This window comes from Mixophyes fleayi, chromosome 6 (assembly GCF_038048845.1).
Source record: "Mixophyes fleayi isolate aMixFle1 chromosome 6, aMixFle1.hap1, whole genome shotgun sequence".
NCBI classification, from domain to species: Eukaryota; Metazoa; Chordata; class Amphibia; order Anura; family Limnodynastidae; genus Mixophyes; species Mixophyes fleayi.
The window spans coordinates 213,769,205-213,787,609 of record NC_134407.1 but is presented as its reverse complement, the minus strand read 5'-3'; the positions used below and the strand labels follow the sequence as shown (position 1 = coordinate 213,787,609).

The following is an 18,405-nucleotide window of genomic DNA, read 5'->3' as shown; positions in this document are numbered from 1 at the left end:
GGTGGCTTCCGTCTCAGATAGAGAAAGAGGGTAAACTTGACCTCGTGGAGAAATTTTCCCAGGTAGTAGGTCAATGGGACAATCCCAGGGGCGATGAGGAAGTAGGCGCTCGGAGGAGGCCTTACAAAACACGTCAGAAAATGAAGAGTACTGGGACGGCAAAGCAGTTGAGGTGAATTCAAACGAGGTTTGAACAGTTACAAGCGGTTTGACCGACAGGGAACGAATAGGTTTGACTCAAAGAGGAATTTGGAGAAGTAGAAGTCCCTAGTCTGACCTCTCCTGAGCAGGCTAAGGTCTGTCGTTTCCCGAAACGCTTGGGTTAGGAGATGCCCAGAATCCCCACAGTAAAGGCACAACTTGTTTTTCATTCTTCTCTCCCTCTCTTCAGGGGACAAACGGGTGCGACCCAGCTGCATGAGCTCGTCAGTGGAGCCAGGTGATTGAAAGCAAGGAGCTAACCAGAATGAAGATGTCTAGGGGGTTGCTTCTAAGATGATAAACGGAGATCCATCATGTTACAGAGAGAGATCAGGGCGTCCAAGGTGACTGGCAATTCTTGAGAGGAGAGGGGCGTCTTTGATTTTATCAGAAAGTCCTTACCCGAAAGCGGCAACGAGAGCCTCATCGTTCCATTGTAGTTCGGCGGAAACGGTCTGTAATTCGATAACGTACTGCGCCACCGAGCGTGAGCTGCGGTCGGGAAACAGGTGAGTGCGCCGGCTCCCGGGCAGATGCTGCGGGAGACCAGCGTGCGACACCTATAGTATTATTAAACGAAATCCCAGCCCCTCTGGCACTCATCCCTCCTGAACGGTGGTAGTCAGCATATCGATGCTGACTACACAGACACCACTTACCCTGACATGTGTACACCGAAGTGTTGCTTGCCGATGAGGATCGAGGACGACTGGTGTTGGACGCGACTTCATCCAAAGCCCATGAAGCAATAGCCCGATTGGACTTGATGACGTCACTCAGATCCGAAACGCTGTTATCGGTAGTCTTAAGGGGGTAATTTAAGTATTTAGACATATACAATGTAGAACGCTTTCTAAAGTACATTGTATATGGACAGTGTGATTTTTTTTAACCCTTTTATAAAAGTGCTACAGCTCTGTTGGTGTATTACTGTAAATAAACATATACTTTGTATTTAAATATTTACTTGGGTGTGAAAATACTTTCCAATGTCCATGTTATTGGGGTGGGTGAGAGTTTGGCAGATAGCTCAGTAAACACTGACGTGGTGTGGGAGCCATTGCTGGTTAACACAGTCAATCAGTATAGGCAAATAGCATGTAGGTGTCCCTGTATTGTGACAAAAATATTTTAATAAATATCCACCAATACCCTCATTGACATTTTTATTACCTATCTAAACCAATAGGGAACTTCTTCTTTCCAAACCATAGGGATCTTCGTCTTCTTATTTTTTATTCCATAGCCATTTTCTTCTCATTAGTCCACATGCATCATCTTCTCGTTAGCATTCAAATAATCCTTGGAAAGAAAATAAAAGCCACTTAGTACACAGATAGACTTGCCCCACAAGGAGCCATAACACACATGGCATGCCTGGTAGCACCTGTGTGTATATCAGGACAGCCCAAGCAGCATTGCCAGCAAAGGGACAGCGACCAGGGAGGGAAACCATGGAGCAGGAGCCTTTAAAGTAAGAGGGTAGCGGTGTAGAAGGTCTCCAGGTGTGAATCCCTTTTACAGGAGCTGCCGCATCCTCCCTGCACTGAGCGAGAAGATCGTCCTCTGGAGCTGAGCTGGAGAAATCTGTGCCCCATATTCCCAGAGGGGGCTGTCCATGGATGGCTGCGGGCACCACTTGTCACCTCTGTACTGCGGGATGGAGAACACACTCACCCCTAAGAGAGCGGAAGTCTCCACTGTGTTACAGAGGAGTAGCCTGGCTGTATAAGCATGGCGGTAATCCAGGATAGAACCGTATAGATATTATATATTATTAGTATAAGGTATCTGGGCTGTATAAGCATGGTGGTAAATCAGGATATAACAGTATAGATAATATATATTATTAGTATAAGGTATCTGGGCTGTATAAGCATGGCGGTAAATCAGGATATAACAGTATAGATATTATATATTATTAGTATAAGGTATCTGGGCTGTATAAGTATTACAGTAATGTGGTATATAACAGTATAGGTAATATATATTATTAGTATAAGGTATATGGGCTGTATAAGTATTACAGTAATGTGGGATATAACAGTATAGGTAATATATATTATTAGTATAAGGTATTTGGGCTGTAGAAATATGCTGGTAATGTCAGTATAAAGCTGTGCAGTATAATATGATGTCAGTGCTCCCTGCACCACATCTGTTAGGCTATATATTATATTATATATTATAAAACATATTTTAAGAATAAAACAAACCATTCCGTTAAACCACGCCCACTGACTAGCATAGACACGCCCTTTTTGAACAGCTGACCAAAGACGATGAGGCCTCTCTGACTCCGGTTACACACAGCGGCAGCTATTTTGTCGAAGCCTTCGGAGCTCATAACACGACAGGGACAAGGCACAGACCGGAAGTACTTCGGGTGAGAAGTGAGTGAGATAAATCGGAGACCTCGCGTTTATGTGTCTGGCAGCAGGTAATGATATTTATTATTACAGTACAGGTGGAGCAGACTCCGGTGCCGTGTTATTATTATACAGGTGGAGCAGACTCTGGTGCCGTGTTGTTATTATACAGGTGGATCATACTCTGGTGCCGTGTTATTATTATACAGGTGGCGCAGACTCTGGTGCTGTTATTATTACAGTACAGGTGGAGCAGACTCTGGTGCCGTGTTATTACTATACAGGTGGAGAAGACTCTGGTGCTGTGTTATTATTATACAGGTGGAGCAGACTCTGGTGCCGTGTTATTATTATACAGGTGGAGCAGACTCGGGTGCCGTGTTATTATTATACAGGGGGAGCAGACGCTGGTGCCGTTTTATTATACAGGTGGAGCAGACTCTGGTGTCGTGTTTTTATTGTACAGGTGGGGCAGAATCTGGTGCCGTGTTATTATTATACAGGTGGAGCAGACTCTGGTGCCGTGTTGTTATTTTTATACAGGTGGAGCAGACTCTGGTGTCGTGTTGTTATCATACAGGTGGAGCAGAATCTGGTGCCGTGTTATTATTATACAGGTGAATCAGACTCTGGTGCCGTGTTATTATTATACAGGTGGATCAGACTCTGGTGCCGTGTTGTTGTTATTATAAAGGTGGAGCAGACTCTGGTGCCGTGTTATTATTATACAGGTGAAGCAGACTCTGGTGCCATGTTGTCATTATTTTACAGGTGGAGCAGACTCTGGTGCCGTGTTGTTATTATTATACAGATGGAGCAGACTCTGGTGCCGTGTTATTATTGTACAGGTGGAGCAGACTCTGGTGCCGTGTTATTATTGTACAGGTGGATCCAACTCTGGTGCCGTGTTATTATTATACAGGTGGAGCAGACTCTGGTGCCGTGTTGTTATTATTATACAGGTGGAGCAGACTCTGGTGCCGTGTTATTATTATACAGGTGGATCATACTCTGGTGCCGTGTTATTAGTATACAGGTGGAGCAGACTCTGGTGCCGTGTTATTATTATACAGGTGGAGAAGACTCTGGTGCTGTGTTATTATACAGGTGGGGCAGACTCTGGTGCCGTGTTATTATTATACAGGTGGAGCAGACTCGGGTGCCGTGTTATTATTATACAGGGGGAGCAGACGCTGGTGCCGTGTTATTATACAGGTGGAGCAGACTCTGCTGCTGTTATTATTATACAGGTGGAGCAGACTCTGGTGCTGTTATTATTGTACAGGTGGAGCAGATTTAAAACAAAAATTCAAACATTATTGATTTTTGTTATTTTTATTTTTTGTGTCCAATTTAGAGTTGTGACCTAATGGATATGAAAGTAGAAGATACAATCGGAGAAGAAGAGACGTATGTGAGGGGTGATCAGCAGTGTAAGGAGGAGGAAACCCCTACAGATATCAGCATAAGTGAGTAATAAACAATAAAGACAGAAAAGAGTTGCATTCCCCTTTGTAAGACTCATCAGAATAATCATATACACACATGACCTGATTCAGAGTTAGATGTGTAATGTATCATTACTACTTTAATCTATTGTAAAGGAGACAGCAATTATGAGAGTAAGCTAGATACACATCATGTGATAATCAGATATATATACAATGTATTCAGTCACTGTGTGTTTCCTACAGATGGATCCAGTAACAGAAATACCCCAGAGAGATGTCCCCGTCTTTATTCTCAGGACTGTATAGACGAAAATCCCAGTATCCCGAAGGAATATCAGGTACAATAATTGAGGGTCTCATCAAATACAAAATGACACTGAACTATATTATCTGTGTATAAGCTGTGTGGATCTTATACACTGATATTCTTTTATTTAATCTTGGTTCATTAAATTGGACATTATTAAATATGTTTATTGTTTAGAGCAGTGGTTCCCAAACTCTTTCAGCTGGAGGCACCCTTAGGGTTTCAATAATTTTTTCAAGACACCCCAATACAAAATAATCACAGAGCAGTACCGTTTTATAAGTAGTTGGGTCAAAATAACATAAGTGTTTCTGTCCTGACCTAAATACTTATTAAAGTTGTTTAAAAAATAATACACATAAATCCAAGAAAAAAGAATATATATATATTCTTCACTTATATTTCTATCAAAGAATAATTTACAGCACTCATTAACAGGAATAAGTTAAAAATAAAAAATAAACAAAATAAAAACAATATGTGCAAAAATCATAACGCCCTCCTTCATCATGACGCTGTGCCCTCCTTCATCATGACGCTGTGCCCTCCTTCATCATGACGCTGTGCCCTCCTTCATCATGACGCTATGCCCTCCATCACGACGCTGTGCCCTCCTTCATCATGACGCTGTGCCCTCCTTCATCATGACGCTGTGCCCTCTGTCATCATGACGCTGTGCCCTCCATCACGACGCTGTGCCCTCCTTCATCGTGACGCTGTGCCGTCCTTCATCGTGACGCTGTGCCGTCCTTCGTCGTGACGCTGTGCCCTCCTTCGTCGTGACGCTGTGCCCTCCTTCGTCGTGACGCTGTGCCCTCCTTCGTCGTGACGCTGTGCCCTCCTTTATCATGACGCTGTGCCCTCTTTCATCATCCCTGTTCCCCTTCATCAGTTTCCCTTGTTTACACTGCCCCTTTCATCCTCTGTTCATTTTCTTACCTTTTACTTGCCCTTCTGTCTTCTTTTCTTCTGGCTTCTCACCGAGCCGATCTTCATTGAAAATGTCCAGTGTGATAACGTTATGCCTGACATTCAGTGCAAGTCAGAGCAGGGAGGAGGGTGCAGGACGCCGGGCAGATATGTATTATTTTTTTTTTGGCCAGCTGGCGGCACCCCTCTGAGATCACTACCGCACCCCAGGGAGCCGCGAAACACACTTTGGGAACCGCTGGTTTAGAGGGTTATATAGGGTAGGGTGTATGTGTGACTGTAATTAAAGTTGAAGTTATAGAGGAAGATTATTAGCATGTAAAACCAGTATGTGACATTAATAAACATGAAAGGCTTTGTATTAGTCAGCTGAATGTATGTGGAATAACTGGATACATAAGTATAACATAATATTAGGTTAGGGTATTGATAGTTTGAGCTGTTTGTGTTCTCATTTCTGATATAGATATTGTCACTCTGTCCTGTCACTGTGCTCTCTCCTTCTCCTGTTCAGACACACAGTGGGGGGGTCCAGCTCCAATTCAGTGCCTTTGTGTACATACATATACAGATGTAGCTTTCTCTGCTAGTTCACTCTCTTCTAGATTGTGTTTCTACTGTTGTCTCTCTATTTGCTTTCTTCTGATCGTGTCAGAAAAGGTATGACTTCCAGATCCAAGGCTGATGGGGGCAAATTAGTTATGTACTTCATATGTTCCAAGTGGCAAGCAAAATTGCCACATGGACATTCTGAATCTGATGCCCAATGTGCTTTTAGTGAGACTGAGTACCAAGGTCCGCACATTTCAGGGGTCGTCATGGCCTGGGCTAGGTGTTGGCTCAATTTATCCTGGAACTTAGAAGGTGTGCGGCATGTCCTGTTGAGGTAAGTGATCACATATTTCCAAATTTTCTCTTAGGATCTCCAAAAGTGAACACCTTTCTCAAGAATCCTTGCCTCACTGGTTCCAAAATCTTGAAATCCTGGATCCTTATCACCTGTGGCTGGCCTTTAAGAGATTGCCTTTCCCTGTAGCCTGTTCAGTTCATCAATTGTCTTTGTTGCTGCAGCTGGTTGTCTTTGAAACCCTGAGATTTATCCTGACTTTCTTGGTATTGATTCCTGCCTGTTCTGCCATTTTTTGCCCTACTGCTTATGACCCTGACTCCTGGCTTTGATTTGACTTTCCTTTTGCCTAATCTCCGTTACTTTTGTGGACCTATTGGCTTCTGACCCTTTGGCTTGCCTGACCCTCCTTTGCTTATATCTCTTGTGCATCAATCCGTGCCTTCTGGCTGTCTGGAATCCTGATACCTGTCTCAGTTGTCTGGTGCCTCGTGTCTCCTGTCAATCTGGAATCCTGCTGCCGCTCTCCATTATCTAGTGCCTCGTGTCTCCTGGCAATTGGGTAACTCTGTCTCCTTGACCCTGAATCTGAATTTGATAGTGTCATCAGAGTTATACCTGGTAAACTTGTTTACCCTGAGCTCCAGTTTACCCTTTATACCTTGGCACCTACTGCTTCTATGGACTAGTCTTGCCATTCACTGTATCTGTACCTGTTTGTGTTATCGGAGTATACCTGCTATTTCTGCCATTGAAACCTGCAATTCTTATGAACTCTGCCTTAAATAAGACACTATTGCCTCTCCCTGAGTTCGTACTAGGAATCGTAACAGATCCAAATTCCTGTTTCCCTTTTTATCTTCAGAATTTATTCTCGCATGACATTTAAACATTAAAAATGATAGTAATATAGATAGTAATAGTGTAGTATATGATCACTGTGTGACCGTGTCGATTTCCGATAGTATTTCAAATGAGAATTTCCAAGTGTGTTTTATTCCTCAGAACACTTACAATGTGCAGTACACACTCTGCGCCCTTTGTTCATGCACTTACTAAACATAAGTCCTAAACAGGCATAGATGATATTCCATTTATTACTCAATACAATTCCCAATTCAAGACGGAATGGAGGGAATCATTTGTCCACATTGGTTGTTATTAACTCTGTATAACTTCACTTGTACCAACATTTGTATGTAGAAAAGCATCCAGTCTAAGAAACCATTTAGTAAAATGCAGTCTATCCATATCTATATTAGGGGAACTAGTTATGTGTAAAGCCTGTAAATATAATAATATCTATGAGATTAAGTCATCCACGACAAGTAACACTTATAAAATGAATGAATTCATCACATGTAACTCAGAGAACTGTGTATATTTGGTGCACATGCAAATAACAATATATAGGACGGAAATGAAAATAAAGGTGGGGTGAGCACATAAAAAATCTTAAAGGATACAATCTCCACTCACTCTATGCTCAGCTAAGTAGGAAGTTATCCCATTAGTTATGCCTGGTAGGGAGTCCAAAGAGTAAAAACAATGTATAATTGCATGGTGACTGACCTGAGCCCAAAAATGAAGCTTTGTCTGTACCCCCACTGAGGCCATTAGGCAACATAGAATATAATTCCTAAATAAAGTGTCTCTTCAAGAGAGCCAAATTTATTTCATCCCCTCCCCATATTTTTCAGGATATATATAGATAGGTGCAGGCATAATACTGAATGCTTATATCTAGAATCTGCTAGATAAGATGTAATAAGTAGGTGTGGTCATGGCAAAACCTTCCAAAATGTATTTATATAGTTATATATCTAGAGAGAGTGAGATATTAAAGATATATTATATCCACATACAGATATAATATGGATGCACTCATTCATAGGTACTCAGTACTGTGCAAATTCCATATTAGCAGAAATAAATCCAAAGTTGTTCCATAAGTAAGAACAGACCAGCGCCAGTTATGAGAAAATCTTTCACATTTTCATGAAACCATAGGAAAGCCTCCTGCACTAGGATAAAAGAAGAGATTGTCTGGTGCAATATATAAATCACTATGTGTCAGCATATACATAAATAGGATATTTTTGTGCACAATATAGCTATATTGGGATAAGCCAACGTCAGGGCATCTGTAAGTGAGTCCCTAGCATGGGATACAATTGTATATACTGGGTGTCACTTTTAAACCGTTCCTGAGCCTCCATTTTCAGAGCTTCCAGCACCTGAAGGATGTGGCCTGATTCCCAAGAAACAAACTAGAAAATAGTGTAAACAAGGTGCCTGTCTTTAAATTAATAACATGTGTACAAGTGAATAAAATCATTTGAAAAGTGCAGCCAGGACAATTCATATCCTTCACTAGGATAAACAAAATGAACTTTCATATAACTGACACATAGCAAAGCTGCATAAAGGGGTTAATCTCCACTCATTAAATCCAACATTATTAACCTGTTATTTTATTGTTTTGTGGGTTATTTAGGGTGAAGATCTGACTGATGGTAAAGTAGAAGATATAAAGGAAGAAGAGACATATGTGAGGGATGATCAGCAGTGTAATGAGGAGGAAATCCCTACAGATATCAGCACAGGTGAATAGTGAGCACTAAATGCAGAAAACTCCTATATTCTCCATGTTCAGTCACTACAATTATCTCTTGTTCTACACCCTCCTCTGTCAGTACAAACTAATGAGGAAAAGTATCTGCCCAGTGGGGGAGTCAGGAGCCATTAGGCTGTGTACACACTACAGTGTTTTCAGCCGAGTATTGGGTCAATCAAACAAACGATTGTCCGGCCCGATATTGCATAAGTGTGTACGCTCCAGCAGTGAACAGGGATCGTTTCAAAGCACAGATCATAGTTTTATTGGCTTCATCAGCGGAACTATAAATCTCGTTCACCTATGGAACGACGTCCTTCCAATCCTGCAGTGTGTTTGCCCTCACGATCAGGATCTCCATAGAGGTTACAGAATCATGATCTTTTCAGCTGACGGTTATCACAGTTGAGCACAGATCTGAGGGTAAATCTTTTAAAACATGTATAGTGTGTACGCATGAGCCGGCTGCTGATCGTCACTTTTTATTCTTTTTCTTTCCAGCGGTTGGTACAATCGTTGTAGATAACACATTGGTCAGGAAACTCTGTAGTGTGCCCAGCATTAGACCCCTGCTCTCCTCCTACTTTAGTGCTATAGATTGAGGGGATTGTGATACAAATAAATAATATAGAATGACATGAATCAGAAGATAAAGATGGCTCTGCCCTTATGAGCTTACAGTATAAAAGGTGTGGGAGACCATTAATAAGGTGGAATAACAATTGTAGCTCATGGTGGAGAATATGTGTGGGGCTACTGTAAGGCAGAAACATTATTCAATTGTAATTTAATTGTGAGCCATCAGCCAAGAGGTCTGACCAGTCTCCTCCCACACTCTCTGGTGTTTCTTATACATCAAAGTTCAGGGTGTTTGAGTCTTTATACACAGATCCCTGACCTGCCATAGTGATAGTCATTGACCAGTGACAACACAGTGTTCTGCAGAGCCGGTGAGTAGGGTAAGCAGGGCATACACAAAACAGGGATGTACAGGACAGACAAACCCTGTACTGCACTTTCCTCTTGTTTTCTCTTCTACCCTCTCCTGTCCACCATTGAGTCATCATCCCTTACCCTACGTCATGGCAGACTTATCAAAAACTATGAACTCCGATTAGATGAAAAGCAAAAAAAGTTTTTTTTTTTTTTTTAAATTCTTTATTTTGAATGATCAGTCAACAAAAGGTATATACAATACGAAGTCAAAAGTTTATAATGTATACATGGAAGAACATTAACATTGTAATGGAGTCTAAAGAAAACGTCTCCGACAGCTTGAAAGATATATTGACCATATTTTAATTTTTTGCTTTTGTATAAATGTAAGAGACAATAATGGAAAAAGTAGAATGGGAGGGGAAGGGGTGAAGGAAAATTAGGAGGGAAAGGGAAGGGAAGACCACAAAGGTTGATGCATGAGTGTAATCGGAAAGAAGGTAAAAATATGAATGTTAGAGGATCAGGAGATGGCGGGAGAGGAGCAGAGTCCTGCCCGCCGCACATGGGTCACAATGGAGTTGTTAAAGGCCAGAGGGGAACGAGCGTTCTGCGAATTGCCAAGGAGCCCACACTTGGTTGAAAGCGTAACCTCTATCGTGTAAGTAGTAAGTAATCTCTTCCATGGCTGCCACGTGCCAAATTTGCTTTTTAAGGGCAGAGAGAGATGGAGAAGAGCTACGTTTCCATTTAAGGGCTATGGTGGCTGTAAGGATGTGTGCAGTCAGTTTTCTAGAAAATTTATCTGGAGGAGGGTAACAAAGGAGGAAAATCCAAGGGTCTTTCGCCAAGGGAGCCTCAAATAGAGTGTTGATAAAGCCATGGATCGCATCCCAGAAGGGAGTGATAACTGGACAAGTCCACCAGATGTGTAGCAATGATCCCCTGTGGCCACAACCCCGCCAACAGTCAGGTGATGAGGAGGGGAACATTGAGTGAAGACGGGTGGGGGTATAATACCAGCGATAATAGATTTTATAGGATGTTTCTTTTAGTTTAGTCGATATGGAGCTTTTAGATACGTATAAAAATAGTCAGGTTCTGGGCGCTTGTAAAGGAAAGATATATCAATTTAATATGGATGGGTCCACAATACGCTCCGGCCGGAACGAGACAGCTTAGATGTGTTAAACAGATAACATGCATCAATTGACACTGCCGAAAACAATGATAATGGTAAAAAACACTACAAACTCTGTGTGATTGCAAATATGGTTAGAGTGCACTTACAAGCTACTAAAATATGAAATGACAATTGATATGAACCGCAAAAAGAAAATGTAGGGAAATATAATGTCCAGAGTTGTAAAATAAAAATGTTGGTGATGATGAAAAATGCAAGCAAAAATGAAATTGGTAGCCGTTACTCACATGAAGCAGGGATGTCTGGCTGTCTATAATGCAGACAGGCACTTAGTAGCGGTCCCAGAGTCTGTGCTGATAAGGTTAGATATAACGTTGATTTCAATGATAAAAAGCACCCAGCAGAATGCCAATTATTAAAACAAGAACGAAGAAGAAAGTTCTTCTAGTTCCTAAAAGGAAATCCTCTCCTTGTTGAAAGAAAAAATGATCCCGCTCAAATAGCGTGTACACGCTGCGGGATATCTCCGTGTTGAGATTAAATGTATAGATATCAAAATGCCTCCAATAATGGACAGGTACCCAGCAGAATATAGGTGGTGATGATCCAAATGTAGTCCTCCTAATCCCCAACGTAGTCTCTCTCTTTCTCATAAAGTTGAGGCTAAACAGGGGAAGCGGTAGTGCCGCTGCGGATGAGCGCATACACGCTACAGACTGGTCTCCGATGTGGATGTAGTCCTCCTAATCCCCAAACGTAGTCTCTCTCTTTCTCATAAAGTTGAGGCTAAACAGGGGAAGCGGTAGTGCCGCTGCGGATGAGCGCATACACGCTACAGGCTGGTCTCCGATGTGGATGTCTGTATATGGTAATGTAAGATGCTAGCATGCTAGTAAGTTGCATAAAACTGAGTTGAGGGACAGTCACCAACGCGTTCGCCCGGTGGCAATGGCCAGTGGGCTTCCTCAGGGATAGAAATGTCCAACTGGTCTTCCTAGACAGTTTTTAAAGAGATCCGGATGTGCCAATCAGCCAAGAGGCAATGGAGTAATTAAGTAATTAGTGAATAAATCTGAGTACTGGTCATTTCATATTTTAGTAGCTTGTAAGTGCAATCTAACCATATTTGCAATCACACTGAGTTTGTAGTGTTTTTTACCATTATCATTGTTTTTTCGGCAGTGTCAATTGATGCATGTTAATTGTTTAACACATCTAAGCTGTCTCGTTCCGGCCGGAGCGTATTGTGGACCCATCCATATTAAATTGATATATCTTTCCTTTACAAGCGCCCAGAACCTGACTATTTTTATACGTATCTAACATTGTTGGGAGTTTAGGGGTCCCCCATACACTCTCAGGTTCGCATTTGGCTGCTTCATATATTTGGAGGAAGCGCAGCCTATCCCTCTTTTTCAACCATTCTGATATGGAGCTTTTAGCTATCCCCAGTCTCGTGTCCTCCCAGGCCTCCTCATCCGTGGGGGCGGGGCCCAGATCCCTGTCCCAGATCCCTCTCCCAGTCAGCTTCATGTGTGAGTTGCGGATGAATAGTGGATTCAAGAAAGATATTATAAAGTTGTGATATCATACCCTTATCCATGAGGTAAAGTTTGCAAAGGTTTTCGAACGGGGTAAGGGGACGTAGTAAATATTTGGGTGGTAGGGATCGTAAAAAGTGGGTGATTTTGAAGAACTTGAAAGGGTTAAGCATGGGGGGCAGGCTGAAGTTCTGCTAGTGGGAGCCACTGGCCTTGTTTCCAGAAATCTGATGGGAATTTGAGGCCAGCTTGAGTCCAATGGCGGTGTCTCACCTTGGAGAGGCCAGGAGAACATATAGGGTTAAACCATATGGGGGTCAGAGGGGAAAGGGCAGATGTGAGTTTCAATTTAAAGGAGTGAGAATCCCAAATCTTGATGTCAAATTTAGTAGTAGGAAGTAATTTGGATGGGGGGGGGACCGTGTATAGGGGGTAGAACCCATAGTGAGGTGGAATCAGGGAGCGCTATATATGCCGCCTCTAGTTCAAGCCACGAGTGGAACCCGAGGGGGCATATGATGCAACAATTTGGGAGAAATGGGAAGCCAAATAATATAACTTAATGTCGGGTAGTCCCCTGCCGCCACTAGAAATGGGCTTTTTCAGAATATTGAACGAGACCTTTGGGGAAAAGTTTAATTTTTATTTTCTATCATACATGATAGGATGCTGCACACACCACTGATTGTCACAGTTATGTCTCTACGTCCCTCAGCAGGTCAACAGGTTTTCCTTGAGCGTTCTTTGGTCAGACAATTGATCTTATCTTAAGTAAGCAACTTATGAGACAGAATGTACTTCATGAGCAAAACAAGGTTTATGGAAGTCACTAAAAACGAGAACAGCTAAACACAGAAGGGGGAGACTTTGGCATGAGCTGATCATCTTAACTTATATTGTAATATGTGAAACTAACATTCCCTGTTTTTAATATAGAAAAATTGTTAGAACAGTATTAATTGTGTATTTGGTGAGTGCAGCGTATCCTTGTTTTTAGTTTATACATTGTGGACAATCCCCTCTTGCACTCCATTTTTGTATAAGCAGAATGCAGAGGATCAGTATTTTTTATATATATATATATATATATATATATATATATATATATATATATATATATATATATATATATATATATATATATATATATATATACATACACATACACACACACACACACACACACACACACACACACACACACACACACACACACACACAGACACACGTCCACCCATTCGTCTTCTCTTTAAAATAACGCACTGCAGCACCTTGATGGATGGGACAGAGAGAGGCCCTAGTTGTCCACCACAAGATTTAGTGAGGTCTTCTTCTTGGGGAGAAGACTAGAATAATTTGAAGACATTGTGTGGTTCCTCCCAGTAACTTCTTATTTTAGGGCATGACCACCAGCTATGCAGTAGGGTACACCTATGGCCACATAACCTCGAACATAGATCTGAAGAATTTGGGAATATAGTCTGATGGCGAGACGGTGCCCAGTACTGAGATTGAGGTTTTAGATAGATTAGTTTTGATTTTGTTCCGGTCTTTAGGGTCTAAGATCTCCCCCGTATCCCTTTCCCAAGCCAAGTCATGTGGATCTTTCGTTTGCTGATTGTGGGTCAACAGCATTTGGTACAGTGACGAAATAAGGCCCTTAGATGAAGGACCACTTTGACAGAAGGACTCCAGTGGGTAGCAATGAGCTTCTGGTGTTTTTATGTCAAGCATCCGATAGAAGTGACGCAGTTGAAGGTATTGATCCAGATGTCCAAAACAGAGCTTATTATCTTCCCTCCTGCCAGAATCACCACCTGCCCTCAAATCTCCCTCACTGTCAGTAACACCACAATATCCTCAGTCTCCCAAACCTGCTGCATTGGTGTCACTTGACTCTGCCCTCTGCTTTATTCCTCACATCCAGACACTCTCCCAGTCCTGTTGACTCCACCTTAAAAACATTGCCAGACTATGCCCTTTTCTTACTCAACGTGCTGCGAAAACTTTTATCCATTCTCTCATTATCTCCCATCTTGACAATTGCAACCTCCTGCTATCTGACATTCCTGACACCCATATATCCACACTTCAATCCATCCTAAATGCTGCTGCAAAACATATCTTCTTCTCTCACAGCTCCACATCTGCTGCACCACTTTGCAAATCCCTACACTGGCTCCATGTGTCCTCTAGAATTCTATTCAAATGACTTACCCGTACCTACAAAGTCCTCAACAACAACACCCCTGCATTCATCTCAGATCTCATATCAAAATACTCTCCCTCCCGCCCTCCTGGATCTACCTCTAACCTGCACCTTGTCTCGTCTCTGGTAACCACCTCTCAGTTTCGCCTGACAAGACTTCTCCCGTGCTGCTCCCCACTTACGGAATTCCCTATCATGCTCAATCAACCTTTTCCACAGCCCTCACATCTTTAGATGCTCTTTTAAAATCCATCTCTTTTTTTTCAGAGATGCCCTTATCTCTCATAGCACTGTTCACACTAATGCACCCTCATAACAGTCCCAATCTCCACTCTGAGCCACATTTGCTCTGCTTCTTTCAGCTGTGCCCTCTTCTACTTAGAATTTAAGCTCTCTAATGAGCAGGGTCCCTTATACCCTTTGTTTTTATGTCTGCATTTATTTTGTCTGCCTTATATGTCCCTGTTTTAAGTATGTACTGTTTTCTCTATTGTACGGCGCTGCGGAGCACTGTAGCCCCTTACAAAGCTACGATAATAATAAAGTACTATGATTGCAAACAGGTAATGAAAATTTCACAATAGGGAGTAATGCTATGTCTTTAGTTCAAAGTTGAGGTGCGATTCACAACAAGGACTATGGGGAATATACTTTGAGTAGATTGGCCTCTCTGGATGTCTATTCTCGCTGGCACAGAGGGTAGTGCCAGAAGATACACTGGACCAGGTGTGTAGCTTGATAGTACATAAGAAGGTTAGGAACTCCCATGTCCCCATGACCTTCATTTTTGCATACAAACCCCAGGTTTTCTTCCAGCCAATATCAATTTATAAAGAGATTGTAGAAGATTTTTAAGAATATGAGTGGGAAATATGGATGGGAGTAGTTTGCTAATAGATACAGCAGTCTGGGGAGGATATTCATCTTAATTGCCACTATGCAGCCATACTAGAAAAGAATGAGTTTAGTACATCATGCGGTGTTGGGTATGATAGAATCTATAAGTCTGGGGAAGTTGGCTGTATATAGCTGAGTGTATGATTTGGTCAAATAAACCCTCAGATATTTGAGGTTTTTGAGGCTAGTCTGTGTGTCTGTCTGTGTGTGTGTGTCTATATTAGGGAATTTAGACTGTAAGCAACAATGGGGCAGGGACTGATGTGAGTAGGTTCTCTGTACAGCGCTGCGGAATTAGTGGCTCTATATAAATAAATGGTAATAATAATAAAACATAGAAACAAATGTCATAGTGACTAACTTGGAATTTTTAGAATACAATTGCTTAGTTACTGATCTGGAGTAGGTCCCGGTAGAGAATAAGAACGGTGGCTCATGCCTTTCGCCATTCTGGAACTGGAGCGTGAGATCTCAGCTGGGATCAAGCAGAGGATGTCATAACTGGAATGTCGTGAATGTTGCCAATGTTATTTAAGCAGGTTAAATCCTTGGTTTGGGGTTTTAACTGAATGTTTACAACCATCTTTGGAAATAAGTTGAAAAGGAAACCCATAAATATGTTTGATGGAATGGTTGCGGAGAGCCTTTGTAACATTTATCAAGACCTGTCGTTTCTTGAGAGTTGTCGGAGTGAGGTCTTGATAGATTTGAAGATCGGAACTTACTTAAGAAAAAGCGGAAACATATCTAGCTGAAGCTATTATTTTTTACTTTGTTTTAGAGTAGGGGAATAGGATGATTATATCTCTGGGAGATGATCTGCGTCCCACTTTGGCCTTAGAGCTCAGGGTGCACGGTCTAAGTGTAGCATGTCCTTAGATCAGGTACCATTTGGAGAAAAAGCTCCTCTTAAGTAGTCAGGCACGGCTTCAGTTGAGATTTGTCTCGGAACATTTTTAATGTGCATATTATTTCACCGATTGCAGTTCTCCAAATCTTCCAGATGATCTTTGAAGGAGTCTAAGTCTGATCGTATGTCTGCCAGATCTTTGTCTGCGGTGGTTTGATGTTGACAGACTTTATCCAGCTTTGGAATCTGTAGGAATCTAATTCAGTTCAGATATGTCAGCGCGCATCACTGATTGTATAGTTTTCTTGACTATGGACATAATGTCACTGGCAGAGACTATTTCACCATGGAAGTATCCTATGAGTACGATCTGATGTCGGCTGGATCTGTAGGGACTTTAGAGCTGGCCCCTGTTTTCTCTGTCTGAATTATACAATGCTTCCCTTTCTAGAGTTAAATTGACAGTAGTAGCATTTCAAACAGAATGTATCCTTCACTTGCACTCCATAGCTTTACATTGGGAAAGTCTGTGAGGTATAACATGCCACAGTAGTACGAGTTAGTGACTAGAGATTCAGGAGAACAGGTTCAGCTAGTAGGGAAGCAGTTCTCCACTAGAGGGCCCAGATGGCTCAGAAGAAAAAAATAAATTAGAATTATATATAGATATAAATAATGTGGTCGATCCTATGGTACCCTTCACAAAGATTAGCTGGAGACTGACCACAGCAATATCCCAGTATTAAGAGCCAAACATACAGTCAAATACAAATGAGCCCTCCTGAGGGCAAGCTATCAAGCAAAAAAAGTACCTTGTATTCTTAGATGTAACAGACAGCCAAACAGTGCTATGCAGGGAGACCTCACTGCTACAGTTTATCGATGCTGCTGGGAGCAGGAAACTGGACTCTTTGAGTATAAAAGTATGGGTAGCCCATGGGAGAGCAGGGCTCAATCTCTCAGTATCGATGTGGTGAGTTGCAGGTCACTCGTAAGGGCCACTAGTAGATGGACCTGCCAAAGAGCTGGCAGAGATGTGAGTTCACGACACAGGAATTACTCTAAATCCGACTTGTGTCTACACTTCCCTGACAGCACATGAGCAGTGAAGTTTGTCTTCGCAAAGTCTCCAATGTAAGTTCTGTGAAGTTTGGATGATGTCAGCGGTACGTTCTGGTGGCGGAAGGGTATGCCTCGCTCCTGCGTCGGTCCAGTATTCTGGATCGGGGTCCCAATGTTTCTTGGTTAGGGTCTGTGGATTACAGACCAATGTCCCAATTGATATGGAAATAATATCTCAGAATGCAGTGTCAGATGAAAAGCAAATCGTCCTTTATTGAATAGTCATACCATTAAAATCTTACATACAGGTATATAGCCTTTTGGCTGGTACCTGTCCAAACATCATTAGTTATAACCAAGGTCTTCAATGAACAAAACATGCATAGATACAAGATAGTCATCTTGGTCCAAGGACCCCAATAAATCATATGATGATGATACGTGATTAGACTTTTATTGGCTATTAAGCGGGGCATGGTTCCAAGGACTCAAAACATCCGCAAGTTAATTAAACATCATATCTAAAGTCCTGTCACATAAAATATATAATTGCGATCATGAACTTCCTATAATACTTGATTTTATTCAAACATCTATATCGTATATACACAGAGCATTAAGTGAAGTAGAGAACGACTTTGTTGTTCAGGCCCTTCATGGCCAGAGTTCTCCCTTTAAGCATGAATTACATCACAATACATTCAAACATAAAGAAGAGACCCACACCTGACAGCTTCCAATACTTAACATATATGAGGGTCACGATTGGACATAAGCTCATCGTGTCTACAGTACATAAAATTTAGAATATGATATAAAATTCTATCTTAACCCTTATCCTTCCTTCAGTTATCTATCTTTTATTGTCACTGAGCTCCCAATTCTATATCCCAAAGATGGGACAAAATCCGCAGGGTTTTAAGGTTGATGGATCAGGATTGTTCGGGTCACTGTGGAGCTCCCACTACACACAACCAGCTCCGAAGGCATCCAGGCCACACACCCCATCATGTAACATGCTTACTTTCAAGAGCTAGATGAAAT

The 18,405-nt window shown here is 41.9% G+C and overlaps 1 protein-coding gene across 5 annotated transcripts in view; it reads left to right on the top strand.

Moving 5' to 3' along the window:
• The first annotated feature begins 2,503 nt into the window (after positions 1-2,503).
• Positions 2,504-18,405, top strand: part of LOC142159781 (uncharacterized) — a 325,690-nt gene continuing 309,788 nt past the window's right edge. For 2 of the 5 annotated variants that reach the window (XM_075214501.1, XM_075214496.1), the window contains exons 1-3: positions 2,589-2,641; positions 3,928-4,039; positions 4,265-4,359. In XM_075214501.1, the coding sequence (XP_075070602.1) occupies positions 3,940-4,039; positions 4,265-4,359 (195 nt within the window). In that variant the 5' untranslated portion in view covers positions 2,589-2,641; positions 3,928-3,939. Of the gene's footprint in view, positions 2,642-3,927; positions 4,040-4,264; positions 4,360-18,405 lie in introns of all 5 variants that reach the window. The other 3 variants (XM_075214504.1, XM_075214503.1, XM_075214497.1) reach the window with 2 other exon arrangements.